The sequence below is a fragment of the Mesoplodon densirostris genome, chromosome 3, assembly GCF_025265405.1.
Source record: "Mesoplodon densirostris isolate mMesDen1 chromosome 3, mMesDen1 primary haplotype, whole genome shotgun sequence".
In the NCBI taxonomy this organism is placed as follows: Eukaryota; Metazoa; Chordata; class Mammalia; order Artiodactyla; family Ziphiidae; genus Mesoplodon; species Mesoplodon densirostris.
Window position 1 is genome coordinate 134419084 of NC_082663.1, and position 16425 is coordinate 134435508.

The 16425-nt window shown below is 37.3% G+C and overlaps 1 protein-coding gene across 3 annotated transcripts in view; it reads left to right on the forward strand.

Moving 5' to 3' along the window:
* Positions 1-16425, forward strand: part of MRPL22 (mitochondrial ribosomal protein L22) — a 44289-nt gene that overhangs the window by 21078 nt on the left and 6786 nt on the right. Inside the window, exons 3-7 of one of the 3 annotated variants that reach the window (XM_060093718.1) lie at positions 2044-2136; positions 2746-2881; positions 6798-6863; positions 7889-7966; positions 9693-9762. In XM_060093718.1, coding sequence (XP_059949701.1) covers positions 6843-6863; positions 7889-7966; positions 9693-9762 — 169 coding nt within the window. In that variant the 5' untranslated portion in view covers positions 2044-2136; positions 2746-2881; positions 6798-6842. The remainder of the gene's footprint in view (positions 1-2043; positions 2137-2745; positions 2882-6797; positions 6864-7888; positions 7967-9692; positions 9763-16425) is intronic. The other 2 variants (XM_060093717.1, XM_060093716.1) reach the window with 2 other exon arrangements.

Here is a 16425-nt window from a genome sequence, read left to right on the forward strand (position 1 = left end):
TCAGTATTTGTTGCACACCGGCTCAGTAGTTGTGGCACAGAGGCTTAGTTGCCCTGCAGCATGTGGGATCTTACCAGACCAGGGCTTGAACCCATGTCCCCTGCATTGGCAGGCGGATTCATAACCACTGTGCCAACAGGGAAGCCTGAACAAACAGGCTTAAAACTTGTGTGGAACCTCCAAAGACCTCAATAGCCAAAGCAATCTTAAAGAAAAACAAAGCTGGAGGCATCATGCTACCTGATTTCAAACTATTATTACAAAGGTATAGTAATTAGAACAGTATGATATTGGTATAAAATCAGACACATAGATCAGTGGAACAGAATATAGAGCCCAGAAATAATCCCACACATATGTTGTCAATTAACTTATGACAGTAGAGCAAGAATACACGTTGGGGAAAGGGCAGTCTCTTTAACAGATGGTATTTGGAAAATTGGACAGGCACATGCCAAAGAATGAAATTTGATCCTATCCTACCCCATACTCCAAAATTAACTCAAAATAGGTTAAAGACTTGAATGTAAGACCTGAAACCATAAAACTCCTAGAAGAAAGCAGGCAGTAAGCTCCTTGACATAGGTCTTGGCAATGATTTTTTGAATCTGACACCAAAAGCAAAAGCAAAAGTAAACAAATAGGACCTAATTAAACTAAAAATCTTCTGCATAGCACAGGAAACCATCAACAAAATGAAAAGGCAGCCTACTGAATGGGAGAAAATAATTGTAAGTCATATATCTGATAAAGGGCTAATGTCCAAAATATACAACAAAGTCATACAAGTAAATAGCAAAAAAACCCCCAAACAATCAAATTAAAAAACGAGAAGATCTGAACAGCTATTTTGCCATGAAGACATGCCATTGACCAATAGGTACATGAAAAGATACTCCATATCATTAATCATCAGAGAAATGCAAATCCAGACCACAATGAGATACCACCTCACACCTGTTAGAATGGCTATTATCAAAAAAATAGGAAATAAGAAGTGTTGGCAGGGATGTTCAGAAAAGGGACTGTTGTGCACTGTTGGTGGGAATGTAAATTGGTGCAGCCACTGTGGAAAACAGTATGGAGGTTCCTCAAAAAACTAAAAATGAACTACCATGTGATCTAGCAATTCCACTTCTGAAAAGAACAAAAACACTAATCTGGAGAGATATATGCACACTCATGTCCATTGCTACATTACAATAGCCAAGGTATGGAAACAACCTAAGTTTCCATCAGTGGGTGAGTAGTTAAAGAAATTGTAAATATATGTAAATATATAAACACACACACACTCACCATACACACAAACACAGAGGAATATTAATCGGCCGTAAAAAAGAATGAAATCTTGCCATTTGTGACAATAAGGATGGACCTTGAGGGTATTATGTTAAGTGAAATAAGTCAGGCAGAGAAACACTAATACCATTTGATATTTCTTATATGTGGAATCTAAAAATCAAAACAAAACAAAAACCAAACCAGGCTCATAGGTACGGAGAACAGATTGGTGATTGCAAGAGGCAGTGGGTTGGGGGTGAGAGAAATGGGTGAATTGGGGTTTTTTGTTTGTTTGTTTTGTTTGTTTTTTAGTTTAAATACATTGAATAAAATTTTTTTTAAAAGTCCACCCATTAACTGACTTTTTTGTTAATTCTCGTAATCTGTAGGTTCTTTATTCAGCTCTTTTTTTTTCTCCTTGTAATTTATTCGTTGAAGAAAATGGGCTGTTCGTCTTGTAGAGTTTTGTACAGCTTGGATTTTGCTGAGTGCATCCCCTTTGTGTTGTTTAACAGATTTCCCTGTCTCTGTATTTTCTGCATTGAATCTAGAGGCTTGATTAATTCGAGTTTGTTTTTGCAGAAAGACTACTTCATGGATGGTGGGTGGTGTCTTTACATCAGGAGGCGAATGAAGCCACCTTTATGCATTAATTTCTTAGGGATTAGAAAGTGATGTTATTTGTCTTGATTATTCAACAAAGTTGAGGAATTCCACAGATCATGTCAGAGATCCTCTGTGTCTTTAAATCTATTTTAGGACTGAGATGACTTACAGTAGAGAATCAATAGTCATTGACCACCATAGAAAGGAATGAAATTCTGCCATTTGCAACATCGTGGATGGACTTGGGTTGGTATTCTGCTTAGTGAAATAAGTCAGACGGAGAAAGACAAATACTGTATGATATCACTTATATGTAGAATCTAAAGTATAAAATAAACTGGTGTATATAACAAAAAAGAAACAGAAATGTAGAGAACAAGCTGATGGTTACCAGTGGGAAGAGGGAAGGGGTGAGGGGCAAAACAGGAGTAGGAGGTTAAGAGGTTATACTATGTATAAAATACATAAGCTCCAAGGATATACTGTACAACACAGGGAACATAGCCAAACTTTTATAATAACTGTGAATGAATGTAACCTCTAAAAACTGTGACTTGCTATGCTGTACACCTGAAACTTACATAATGTTGTACACCAGCTATACCTCAATTAAAATCTTGGGTTAATATCTGTTTATTGTTTGACTTACATGAGTTACTGACTTTTCACTCTTCTTAGCCTTCAGTAAACTACTAGCTCTTTGTGGTATTTTATGTAATCTCAATTCTTTGTTAACAAATATGTCTAGAATGTCTCCACTCGTGATCCTTAAATAGTTTCCATCAAAATGAAGCTGATGTGGTTCAGAAGATAGATAAGCTTTGGAAAAGATTCTAAATGTCTGTTGCTTTACAGGCTTTTTTCATCTCACAGCGTTTTACCTCAATCACATATTCACACAAGTGCTTCTCTTGAAATATCTCGAAAATGGGAGAAGAAGAATAAAATTGTTTATCCTCCACAACTGCCTGGAGAACCTCGGAGACCAGCTGTAAGTTTGTGGGTAGAACTAATCTCTTGATTTTGATAAAGCACTCTTGCTCTTATGTGGCTAGCAGTGATTTATTATTCCATGTTAAGAAAAGAAAAAAATTATACAGGAATTTGCTTGATCCTTTAATTGGTACAGAAAATGTTCTAGATTTATCTTTTTTGTAGTTAAAATGATTGTCTTTGTTTTACTTATTTGCCTTGACTTAACCTCCTAGATAGGAACCTTAACTCTAAAACTGAGCTAATAGCTTGAGATGTTTCGACTGATTTTTGATTTCAAGAGGCTTGATAATGGAGCATGAGGGGTTGGCAAGAATGGCTTAAGCCATTGGCCAATATTTAAATCATATGTATGATTTTCCAATGTTTTATACTTGAGTATAGACACACTTGGTTGTGAGGTTTTTCTTCCTTATTTTTTTTGTAGTTTACAAACCTTTGAACCTAAGGTTTGAATTTAATCATTGGATTCCTTCCAGAGATACCTTATTCCTTCCAGACTTTAACTTATCTTTAGTTGCTCAGAATCCCTTTGCCCTCTCCAAATTGCTAGACATTGCTCTAGTCTGAAATAAAAGACAAATTTCTAGCTTAATGAATTTTCTGTGGGTTACATACACATCTGTTAAAAAGTTTAAGTAAGTAATAATAGCATAAACAAGGTGGGAACATTTGAATCCTTAAGAAAATGAACTGTGATAAGTACTTTAGAAATAGAATTACTGTGTTAATTATAAATCATTCAGTTTAGCAAACATCTTTTAAGGTCCTTTGGGATTTAAGGCTACTGGATAATCAATATAATCTAAGTAATGTCACTTGCTTAGTTTTTATATGAACTTGACAGCGTGCATTTCATTAAAATTCAGTTGCTATCTAGATATTAATCTGAATTAGCACAGTTTTATGTTTTTTTTTTTTCTCATTTAGGGGAGTTAATTTATTGATTTAAAGACCTCCTACCTGATTGGGAACTAAGAAGAAAAAGAGATCTTAATAGCTTAAACAAATGAGTTGTTAACTTTCATATTTTATTATGCCATCAGAGCTTAAAAGTTTGATTTGTCATAGACTCTGTGCTATTAAGCATTGACTCCATTTTGTAATTAACCAAAATTTACAAAAATTTACACATTTGTACAAATATCATAAATAAAATATTTTCTAGGGACTTCCCTGGTGGCACAGTGGTTAAGAATCCGCCTGCCAATGCAGGGGAGATGGGTTCAAGCCCTGGTCTGGGAAGATCCCCCATGCCGTGGAGGAACTAATCCAATGCGCCACAACTACTGAGCCCGCACGCCTAGAGCCTGTGCTCTGCAACAAGAGAAGCCACCGCAGTGAGAAGCCTGCATACCACAACGAAGAGTAGCCCCCTCTCGCCGCAACTAGAGAAAGCCCACGCACAGCAACAAAGACCCAATGCAACCAAAAATAAAGTAAAAATTAAAAAATATATATACTTTCTATAATTAATGAGCTTTCTTTACTTCTTACTTGAGCTCTTTGGACTTGGCTTTAACTGGAAATAAAGAAATCATAATAGTATTTGTCAGGTCCAGAATCTAAAGCAAAATTTTGTATTTTGTAAGTACCAGTCTTTTTGGATGTTAAACACCCTTCAGGATACATCCTAAATAGCAAAATTCAAATAGTTAACAGTAGATCATCTACCTAACTCTAGCAAATGAAGAACAGTGTCAATTAATTCATTTGTTATATATTGTAATTTACTGAAACTATTTTGATTAACTTTTGCATCATATATACTTCTATAAGTGCCTGTGTGAAGACATTTGGTTAGATTTTATATAGGCACTTTGGAGAAACCTAATTTAATTCTCTATTTTGCACAGATTTTGTTTGAGGTAGTAATCCTTTTCTGGGACAAATTAAGACTTTTGGAAAATACCTTAACATTTTCTGATTTTAAATAGTATTTGGTAAATTGATTTTGGTGTGACAGTTATACCTGTTATGACTAAATTATTAATGATGTCTATAAACACCTTGCTTATTAACAGGGAATAATTTGCTCACCTAGCCACATAGTTGATACACTGTGCCATTATTTGCAGTGTCCCTTAGGCTTTCCAATCCGCTACCTGCAAACATTTTAAAAATTAGTTTTATCTCTTATTTAGAAGAAGGCCAGATAATATTTACTATTCTATCTCATTCTGATCTTCAGCATTTGGAATATGTAGTTAAATAATAGTAGATGGGGCAATGAGTAAATCCTAAGGCACTTGTAAACTTCTAGTAGGAGTCAGAATGTTAGAAAGTTTTGAGGTTTCTCTGCTTTTATTTGCCTTGAAAAATGTTTTCTAATTTTTTTTTTTTTTTTTTTTTTTTTTGCCGTACGCGGGCCTCTCACTGTTGTGGCCTCTCCCGTTGCGGAGCAGGCTCAGCGGCCATGGCTCACGGGCCCAGCCGCTCCGCGGCATATGGGATCCTCCCAGACCGGGGCACGAACCCGTATCCCCTGCATCGGCAGGCGGACTCTCAACCACTGCGCCACCAGGGAGGCCCTCTAATTTTTTTTAAGTGGCATTATGGTATAATAGTAGGAAGAATGTGGGTTTTAGAGTCATGAGGGGAACTTTAAAGATACACCTGCCAGACTTTGTATTAAGCCCGTCACATACTTCCCTGGGTGGCACTAGCTTACAAACTTTGCTATCTTGGACAAGTCACTTGATTTCTCTGATTTTCATTTTGTAAAAGGTTTATAAAATGTTTTTTCTCCCAACTCATAGAGTTAGATCATATAGAATAATGGGCTTGAAAAGTGCTTTGTGAACTATAAATTGTTTAATGGATGACTGATTAAAAAATTCAGTAGGATATACCTACCACTATAAATACAAGATAATAAAAGCTAACATTTACTAAGATCTTACCATGTGCTAGACACTGTAAAGTACTTACTTTATATAGGTAACTTTATTTAATCCTTATTATAATTTTATGTGTTAGGTACTATTATCTTCATTTTAAAGAAAAAGAAACTTAAGCAGAGAGAAGTTAAGTAGCTTGGGTTCTGTAGCTGGTAAATGGTAGAGCTGGGATTCAAACCCAGGTAGTCAGATTCTAGAACCTGTGCTCTTGACCGAACGAACACTTACAATATTGGTTTTCTTATGAAAATAGTTACTTTATCCATTTTGCCATTGTTCTCCTCACTAACAAGAAACCTTTTTGTACCTTTTCTTTTGTTCTTTTAGCCAGCTAAATGTTTTCAAAATACTTTAGTTTAAGTCTTTTACTATTCCTCTGTATAGAAGCGTTGCAAATTTTGTCACAAACTAGCCATTTTACAGTTTGTTTTTCCCTTAGTAATCTTTATAACATAGTGAGAATTTGGAAAAATATAACTTTGTATAGGGAAAAAGGGTCTCCAAATTCTTTTTTTTTTTTAATAAATAAATTTATTTATTTATTTTTGGCTACCTTGGGTCTTCGTTGCTGCACATGGGCTTTCTCTAGTTGCAGTGAACGGGGGCTACTCTTTGATGTAGTGCGCAGGCTTCTCATTGCAGTGGCTTCTCTTGTTGCGGGGCATGGGCTCTAGGCGCGTGGGCTTCTCATTGCAGTGGCTTCTCTTGTTGTGGAGCACAGGCTCTAGGTGCACGGGCTTCAGTAGTTGTGGCACACGGGCTTAGTAGTTGTGGCTCGCGGGCTTAGTTGCTCCGCAGCATGTGGGATCTTCCTGGACCGGGGCTCGAACCCGTGTCCCCTGCATTGGCAGGCGGATTCTTAACCACTGCGCCACAGGGAAGACTTCCAAATTCTTAATAATGTTTTTATTTCTTATGGCAGCGTTTTCATTAAGCATAGAAAGTAAAAACTTTATTAACAGTGTTTTACTGTCATTTTGATAAACTTGCTTAATTTTTTCTCCTGTTTGTAAGGAAATCTACCATTGTCGAAGACAAATAAAGTACAGCAAAGACAAGATGTGGTATTTGGCAAAATTGGTAAGCTAAAATGACTATTACCATATAATACATAGGGAAAGGAGCTACAAATTTTACCCCAGGATTTGAAAAAAGCAAAAAAACTTGCCCTGTTTTTTCCAAAAAGTGAGGAATATAATTACATTTTTAGACATTTCGTCGGTAATCCAAAAGTGATAGTTCAGAGATTGGTGATTTTGCTTAATTTTTACCTCCTGACAAACTAAATCATGTTGGATACATAGATACTTTAGAAGAAAGGCATCAAGAACCTGGCTATAGTTAGAGAATCCAGGAAGTAAACTTACGTATCTGTAAAAGTTGATTCAACCTATTTCAAAACTGTTGCATTTTTAAGTTTTTTACCTTGAAAATGAAATTTATATATGAGAGAAGACAAAAGCAGCAAATACACATGTAATACATTTCTTCTATAGGAGAAGGAGATGCCTTTAGTGCCTACTGTGATCCTTGCCAACCTGTGATCTTTCTCTGTCATGTCTGCTCTCTTATTATTATTGAAACCATTATAATCCAGGTTTAGTGGTTAAAAATTTTAAGTTTGATTTTGACCTACAGAGGGTGGTGGCATCCCTTCTCAAACTTGTTTTCTTCTCTTTTGCCTGCGTTTAGTTAGCTATTTTTTTTTTTTTTTTTTTGCGGTACGCGGGCCTCTCACTGTTGTGGCCTCTCCCGTTGCGGATGGAGCACAGGCTCCGGATGCGCAGGCTCAGCGGCCATGGCTCACGGGCCCAGCTGCTCCGCGGCATGTGGGATCTTCCCGGACCGGGGCACGAACCCATGTCCCCTGCATCGGCAGGCGGACTCTCAACCACTGCGCCACCAGGGAAGCCCCTAGTTAGCTATTTTTATTAATGAAAAAAGTTTTCCCCCACTTTTATTGAGATGTAATAAACATGTAATTAGTCAGCTAATTTTAGAAGTTATTTGGATTATGTAAGACTTTTACTTTTCACTGAAAAGGGAATGCTGACTTTGTAAACTAATTTGTTTATTTTCTCTTGTCTGTTACCCTTTAATTGTAGATACAAGGAATGTCCATTGACCAGGCTCTGGCTCAGTTGGAATTCAGTGACAAAAAAGGGGCCCAGATAATTAAAGAGGTAAACTAAGATTGGTGGGGAGGGAGCGAATAGTTGGCTTGCAGGTGTGAGTAAGCTTTGCCTAAATCCTGAATTCGCTAGTGTAAATGCATAGTTTATATAATACAGATTTAGGGGACTCAGTTTTATTAATGTCCTTATACCTTAGGAATGTTCTGTGCTTTAAGTATTTTTTTTTTCCTGAGATGCTTTTATTTGCACCAGATAGTGATTTATATTTTATGGTCTGTCTGTGAAGTGATACATCTTATTTTTAATGATTGGGGGCTTGATAAATTTTTTAAAAAGTTTTTTTTTTCTGTCAGTTCCACAACTGAGAGCTTGGGATTTTATAACTAGTTGAGTGGAAAGAGCACTGGACTGGGACTCAGGGGAGTTGGAGTCTTATCTTTCCTCTGACAGTTTCTGTCCTGATTTTGGGCAAGACACTTGTCTGGTTCCATTTTTTGCATTTGTAAACTACGTGGGGTTGGATTGGATGATCTCTAAAGACACTTCTAGCTCTAAATGTAGCTGCTTCACTAGGTGCACGTGACTGTTGATATTTGTGCTGACTCATTCTAGGCACATGAGTGTTTTTGTTTCAAAAAGCTGAGTTGAGGACATCTGGGGATATTAGCATTATTTCCTATAGTTCAGTTAATTTTCATATAAAGTCAGATCTTTTAGTGGGTGAATATTTGAGGTGGTTGGATTCAGACTTCTAAGAGGCTCTATTGTAATGCGTGTATTTCCATTCAGAATGCAGTTACTAAGTATCTGTTGTGTACCCAGCTTTGTACTACATTCTTCATCTTTAAAGGAGGAAAAGATCTGATTTCTGTTATTTCTGACAACAATTGTCCTATTTTAAAAAATGTGTTCTGGAGGAAGTTAATTCAAAATATCCTTTGAGTATAAATTTAATAATTCTTTTTTAAAAAATAAATTTATTTATTTATCTTTGGCTGCATTGGGTCTTCCTTGCTGTGCACTGGCTTTCTCTAGTTGCAGTGAGCAGGGGCTACTCTTCGTTGCGGTGCACAGGCTTCTCATTGCGGTGGCTTCTCTTGTTGCGGAGCATGGGCTCTGGGTGCGTGGGCTTCAGGAGTTGTGGCACACGGGCTCAGTAGTTGTGGCTCGTGGGCTCTAGAGCTCAGGCTCAGTAGTTGTGGCCCACGGGCTTCGTTGCTTCGCGACATGTGGGATCTTCCCAGACCAGGGCTTGAACCCGTGTCCCCTGCATTGGCAGGCGGATTCCCAACCACTGCACCACCAGGGAAGTCCCAAATTTAATAATTCTTAAAGGAAATTTTCAAGTATGATTTTCTCTACTTGTCTGATGTTGTTAATGGTTATTCTGGATCTAAAGTTTAAGAATTTTCAATAAGATTTAGCCCTTGAGCTTCTTGAACTTTTTGACAAGTCTATGACTCAAAGTCATAATGCCCATTACCAAGGGTACTGCTGCAAGTGTTGTTATCTCCTCCTTTACAGCTTACACATTCCATTTAAAACTTAGCAGGATGGACTGTGTTCTTTGCATTTGCAATTCTTGTCTGAGGAAGGAAAGCTTGTTGTATCCCTTTTCCTTAGTACTGTTATAATTTGATATTCTCTTTTTAAAATTGACTGCAATAGGAAGGCATGTGATTAGCAGTCATAGAGATAACAATAAGAAAAGAGAAATTTAATTCTGTTTTAGTTCAGGTCAGCGATATGAATGCCTTTCTTTTCCTTATTTAAGGTTCTCTTAGAAGCACAAGATATGGCAGTGAGAGACCACAATGTGGAATTCAGATCCAATTTATATATAGGTAAGATCTTTAATATTCTTAGCTTTGGAAAATGGCTTCCAACAGTGATGCCAAGTTCTTCATCTAATAACAGTCTTTGATGTCTAAATACTTTGGACTGTGTTTGCCAGTGAAAATTGATGGTAATAGCTTATTCTTCAGCCTTCAGCATGCTAATGTTAGTCAGTTGTAAATGGTCCTAACTTTACTGCTTTATTGTTACCTGTTCTGTAATGAGACTGAGATCATGAAACCTATTGCTGATAATTATTAAATAATGGATATCAAGATGATATATAGAGTGGTCCTTTAATCATAATGAAACTACGGAAGAATGTAACTGATTTTTTAAAAAATGAATTGTCAACCCTAAGGAGATATATAAAGGATCACAGGTGGACTTTAAAAAATCTTTATTTATAATGTGTCAAGCCAGGTGCCTAATCCTTAAAGGTATCCTATAAGTTAGTCTTCCAATTACCAGAATGGAAAATCTGTTGAATTATAAAAGCCAAGGGGCCTTCGAAGGCTCAGATGACCCAGATGTGTTGGTTCCCCTTTGTTATTACATCCTGAAGCATTAATCTCAGCTTTGTATGCTTGTTCCACATCAAATTAAATGTATGTGAAAATGTTTTGGGAAGCCTGGTACACTGTACAAATGTAAGGGATTTTTTGGTAGCATACCTTCATACTGCTCTTCTTTTAGAAAGAGGTCAATGGTTATTACAAAGCTCTCCCCCCGCTCCCCTAACACCACAGTAAAGTAGAGCAGTGGCTGGAGTTACTGCAGTTACTGCTAACCTCAGCAGTTTTGTAATCAAACAGATGTTGATGTCAAAGCAAAATTTTCTCAATCTGCCAAACCTGCATATAAGAAGGACTGTTATACCTAAAGATATTTTAAACTCAAGATATGGGAACTGCTACTCTCCAAATGGAAGGTAAAAGGCTGAATCATTCTGGGGGATGTTAGCTGTGCCTTATAGTTTTTCAAAAATTAGAATTTTAAAAAAACATCTAAATTGCACTTTGTCATATAACTTCTGCTCCACTGGAGATATTTTTTTTTTTTTTTTTTTTTAATTTTATTTTATTTTTTTTTATTTTATTTATTTTTTTTTTATTAGTTTCTGCTTTATAACAAAGTGAATCAGTCATACATATACATCTGTTCCCACATCCCCTCCCTCATGCATCTCCCTCCCTCCCACCCTCCCTATCCCTCCCCTCCAGGCAGTCACAAAGCACCGAGCTGATCTCCCTGTGCTCTGCGGCTGCTTCCCACTAGCTATCTACCTTACGTTTGGTAGTGTATATATGTCCATGCCTCTCTTTCGCTTTGTCACAGCTTACCCTTCCCCCTCCCCATATCCTCAAGTCCATTCTCAAGTAGGTCTGTGTCTTTATTCCCGTTTTACCCCTAGGTTCTTCATGACATTTTTTTTCTTATATTCCATATATATGTGTTAGCATACGGTATTTGTCTTTCTCTTTCTGACTTACTTCACTCTGTATGACAGACTCTAGGTCTATCCACCTCATTACAAATAGCTCAGTTTCGTTTCTTTTTATGGCTGAGTAATATTCCATTGTATATATGTGCCACATCTTCTTTATCCATTCATCCGATGATGGACACTTAGGTTGTTTCCAGCTCCGGGCTATTGTGAATAGAGCTGCAATGAACATTTTGGTACATGTCTCTTTTTGAATTATGGTTTTCTCTGGGTATATGCCTAGTAGTGGGATTGCTGGATCATATGGTAGTTCTATTTTTAGTTTTTTAAGGAACCTCCATACTGTTCTCCATAGTGGCTGTACCAATTCACATTCCCACCAGCAGTGCAAGAGTGTTCCCTTTTCTCCACACCCTCTCCAGCATTTATTGTTTCTAGATTTCTTGATGATGGCCATTCTGACTGGTGTGAGATGATATCTCATTGTAGTTTTGATTTGCATTTCTCTAATGATTAATGATGTTGAGCATTCTTTCATGTGTTTGTTGGCAGTCTGTATATCTTCTTTGGAGAAATGCCTATTTAAGTCTTCTGCCCATTTTTGGATTGGGTTGTTTGTTTTTTTGTTATTGAGCTGCATGAGCTGTTTATAAATTTTGGAGATTAATCCTTTGTCAGTTGCTTCATTTGCAAATATTTTCTCCCATTCTGAGGGTTGTCTTTTGGTCTTGTTTATGGTTTCCTTTGCTGTGCAAAAGCTTTGAAGTTTCATTAGGTCCCATGTGTTTATCTTTGTTTTTATTTCCATTTCTCTAGGAGGTGGGTCCAAAAGGATCTTGCTGTGATTTATGTCATAGAGTGTTCTACCTATGTTTTCCTCTAAGAGTTTGATAGTTTCTGGCCTTACATTTAAGTCTTTAATCCATTTTGAGCTTATTTTTGTGTATGGTGTTAGGGAATGATCTAATCTCATACTTTTACATGTCCCTGTCCAGTTTTCCCAGCACCACTTATTGAAGAGGCTGTCCTTTCTCCACTGTACAGTCCTGCCTCCTTTATCAAAGATAAGTTGGCCATATGTGCGTGGGTTTATCTCTGGGCTTTCTATCCTGATCCACTGATCTATCTTTCTGTTTTTATGCCAGTACCACACTGTCTTAATTACTGTAGCTCTGTAGTATAGTCTGAAGTCAGGGAGCCTGATTCCTCCAGCTCCTTTTTTCGTTCTCAAGATTGCTTTGGCTATTCGGGGTCTTTTGTTTTTCCAAACAAATTTTGAAATTTTTTGTTCTAGTTCTGTGAAAAATGCCAGTGGTAGTTTGATAGGGATTGCATTGAATCTGTAGATTGCTTTGGGTAGTAGAGTCATTTTCACAATATTGATTCTTCCAATCCAGGAGCATGGTATATCTCTCCATCTGTTTGTATCATCTTTAATTTCTTTCATCAGTGTCTTATAATTTTCTGCATACAGGTCTTTTGTCTCCTTAGGTAGGTTTATTCCTAGATATTTTATTCTTTTTGTTGCGATGGTAAATGGGAGTGTTTTCTTGATTTCATTTTCAGATTTTTCATCATTAGTGTACAGGAATGCCAGAGATTTCTGTACATTAATTTTGTAACCTGCTACTTTACCAAATTCATTGATTAGCTCTAGTAGTTTTTCGGTAGCATCTTTAGGATTCTCTATGTATAGTATCATGTCATCTGCAAACAATGACAGCTTTACTTCTTCTTTTCCGATTTGGATTCCTTTTATTTCCTTTTCTTCTCTGATTGCTGTGGCTAAAACTTCCAAAACTAGGTTGAATAAGAGTGGTGAGAGTGGGCAACCTTGTCTTGTTCCTGATCTTAGTGGAAATGGTTTCAGTTTTTCACCATTGAGGACAATGTTGGCTGTGGGTTTGTCATATATGGCCTTTATTATGTTGAGGAAAGTTCCCTCTATGCCTACTTTCTGCAGGGTTTTTATCATAAATGGGTGTTGAATTTTGTCGAAAGCTTTCTCTGCATCTATTGAGATGATCATATGGTTTTTCTCCTTCAACTTGTTAATATGGTGTATCACATTGATTGATTTGCGTATATTGAAGAATCCTTGCATTCCTGGAATAAACCCCACTTGATCATGGTGTATGATCCTTTTAATGTGCTGTTGGATTCTGTTTGCTAGTATTTTGTTGAGGATTTTTGCATCTATGTTCATCAGTGATATTGGCCTGTAGTTTTCTTTCTTTGTGACATCCTTGCCTGGTTTTGGTATCAAGGTGATGGTGGCCTCGTAGAATGAGTTTGGGAGTGTTCCTTCCTCTGAAATTGTTTGGAAGAGTTTGAGAAGGATGGGTGTTAGCTCTTCTCTAAATGTTTGATAGAATTCGCCTGTGAAGCCATCTGGTCCTGGGCTTTTGTTTGATGGAAGATTTTTAATCACAGTTTCAATTTCAGTGCTTGTGATTGGTCTATTCATATTTTCTATTTCTTCCTGAGTCAGTCTTGGCAGGTTGTGCATTTCTAAGAATTTGTCCATTTCTTCCAGGTTGTCCATTTTATTGGCATAGAGTTGCTTGTAGTAATCTCTCATGATCTTTTGTATTTCTGCAGTGTCAGTTGTTACTTCTCCTTTTTCATTTCTAATTCTATTGATTTGAGTCTTCTCCCTTCTTTTCTTGATGAGTCTGGCTAATGGTTTGTCAATTTTGTTTATCTTCTCAAAGAACCAGCTTTTAGTTTGGTTGATCTTTGCTATCGTTTCCTTCATTTCTTTTTCATTTATTTCTGATCTGATCTTTATGATTTCTTTCCTTCTGCTAGCTTTGGGGGTTTTTTGTTCTTCTTTCTCTAATTGCTTTAGGTGCAGGGTCAGGTTGTTTACTCGAAATGTTTCCTGTTTCTTAAGGTGGGATTTTATTGCTATAAACTTCCCCCTTAGAACTGCTTTTGCTGCATCCCATAGGTTTTGGGTTGTCGTGTCTCCATTGTCATTTGTTTCTAGGTATTTTTTAATTTCCTCTCTGATTTCTTCAGTGATCACTTCGTTATTAAGTAGTGTATTGTTTAGCCTCCATGTGTTTGTATTTTTTACAGATCTTTTCCTGTAATTGATGTCTAGTCTCATAGCATTGTGGTCGGAAAAGATACTTGATACAATTTCAATTTTCTTAAATTTACCAAGGCTTGATTTGTGACCCAAGATATGATCTATCTTGGAGAATGTTCCATGAGCACTTGAGAAAAATGTGTATTCTGTTGTTTTTGGATGAAATGTCCTATAAATATCAACTAAGTCCATTTTGTTTAATGTATCATTTAAAGCTTGTGTTTCCTTATTTATTTTCATTTTGGACGATCTGTCCATTGGTGAAAGTGGGGTGTTAAAGTCCCCTACTATGATTGTGTTACTGTCGATTTCCCCTTTTATGGCTGTTAGTATTTGCCTTATGTATTGAGGTGCTCCTATGTTGGGTGCATAAATATTTACAATTGTTATATCTTCTTCTTGGATTGATCCCTTGATCATTATGTAGTGTCCTTCTTTGTCTCTTCTAATAGTCTTTATTTTAAAGTCTATTTTGTCTGATATAAGAATTGCTACTCCAGCTTTCTTTTGATTTCCATTTGCATGGAATATCTTTTTCCATCCCCTTACTTTCAATCTGTATGTGTCTCTAGGTCTGAAGTGGGTCTCTTGTAGACAGCATATATATGGGTCTTGTTTTTGTATCCATTCAGCCACTCTGTGTCTTTTGGTGGGAGCATTTAGTCCATTTACATTTAAGGTAATTATTGATATGTATGTTCCTATTCCCATTTCCTTAATTGCTTTGGGTTCGTTATTGTAGGTATATTCCTTCTGTTGTGTTTCTTGCCTAGAGAAGTTCCTTTAGCATTTGTTGTAAAGCTGGTTTGCTGGTGCTGAACTCTCTCAGCTTTTGCTTGTCTGTAAAGGTTTTAATTTCTCCATCAAATCTGAATGAGATCCTTGCTGGGTAGAGTAATCTTGGCTGCAGGTTTCTCTCCTTCATCACTTTAATTATGTCCTGCCACTCCCTTCTGGCTTGTAGAGTTTCTGCTGAGAGATCAGCTGTTAACCTGATGGGGATTCCCTTGTGTGTTATTTGTTGTTTTTCCCTTGCTGCTTTTAATATGATTTCTTTGTGTTTAATTTTTTTTTTTTTTTTTTTTTTTTTTTTTTTTTTTGCGGTACGTGGGCCTCTCACTGTTGTGGCCTCCCCCGTTGCGGAGCACAGGCTCCGGATGCACAGGCCCAGCGGCCATGGCTCACGGGCCCAGCCGCTCCGCGGCATATGGGATCCTCCCAGACCGGGGCACGAACCCGTATCCCCTGCATCGGCAGGCGGACTCCCAACCACTGCGCCACCAGGGAGGCCCTGTGTTTAATTTTTGACAGTTTGATTAATATGTGTCTTGGTGTATTTCTCCTTGGATTTATTCTGTATGGGACTCTCTGTGCCTCCTGGACTTGATTAACTATTTCCTTTCCCATATTGGGGAAGTTTTCAACTATAATCTCTTCAAATATTTTCTCAGTCCCTTTCTTTTTCTCTTCTTCTTCTGGAACCCCTATAATTCGAATGTTGGTGCGTTTAATGTTGTCCCAGAGGTCTCTGAGACTGTCCTCTGTTCTTTTCATTCTTTTTTCTTTATTTTGCTCTGCATCAGTTATTTCCACTATTTTATCTTCCACCTCACTTATCCGTTCTTCTGCCTCAGTTATTCTGCTATTGATCCCATCTAGAGTATTTTTTATTTCATGTATTGTGTTTTTAATCGATGCCTGATTCATCTTTAGTTCTTCTAGGTCCTTGTTAACTGTTTCTTGCATTTTGTCTATTCTATTTCCAAGATTTTGGATCATCTTTACCATCATTATTCTGAATTCTTTTTCAGGTAGACTGCCTATTACCTCTTCATTTGTTAGGTCTGGTAGGTTTTTATCTTGCTCCTTCACCTGCTGTGTGTTTTTCTGTCTTCTCATTTTGTTTATGTTACTGTGTTTGGGGTCTCCTTTTTGCAGGCTGCAGATTCGTAGTTCCCGTTGTTTTTCGTGTCTGACCCCAGTGGCTAAGGTTGTTTCAGTAGGTTGTATAGGCTTCCTGGTGGGGGGGAGTAATGCCTGTGTTCTGGTGGTTGAGGCTCGATCTTGTCTTTCTGGTGGACAGGTCCACTTCTGGTGGTGTGTTTTGGGGTGCCTATGGCCTTATTA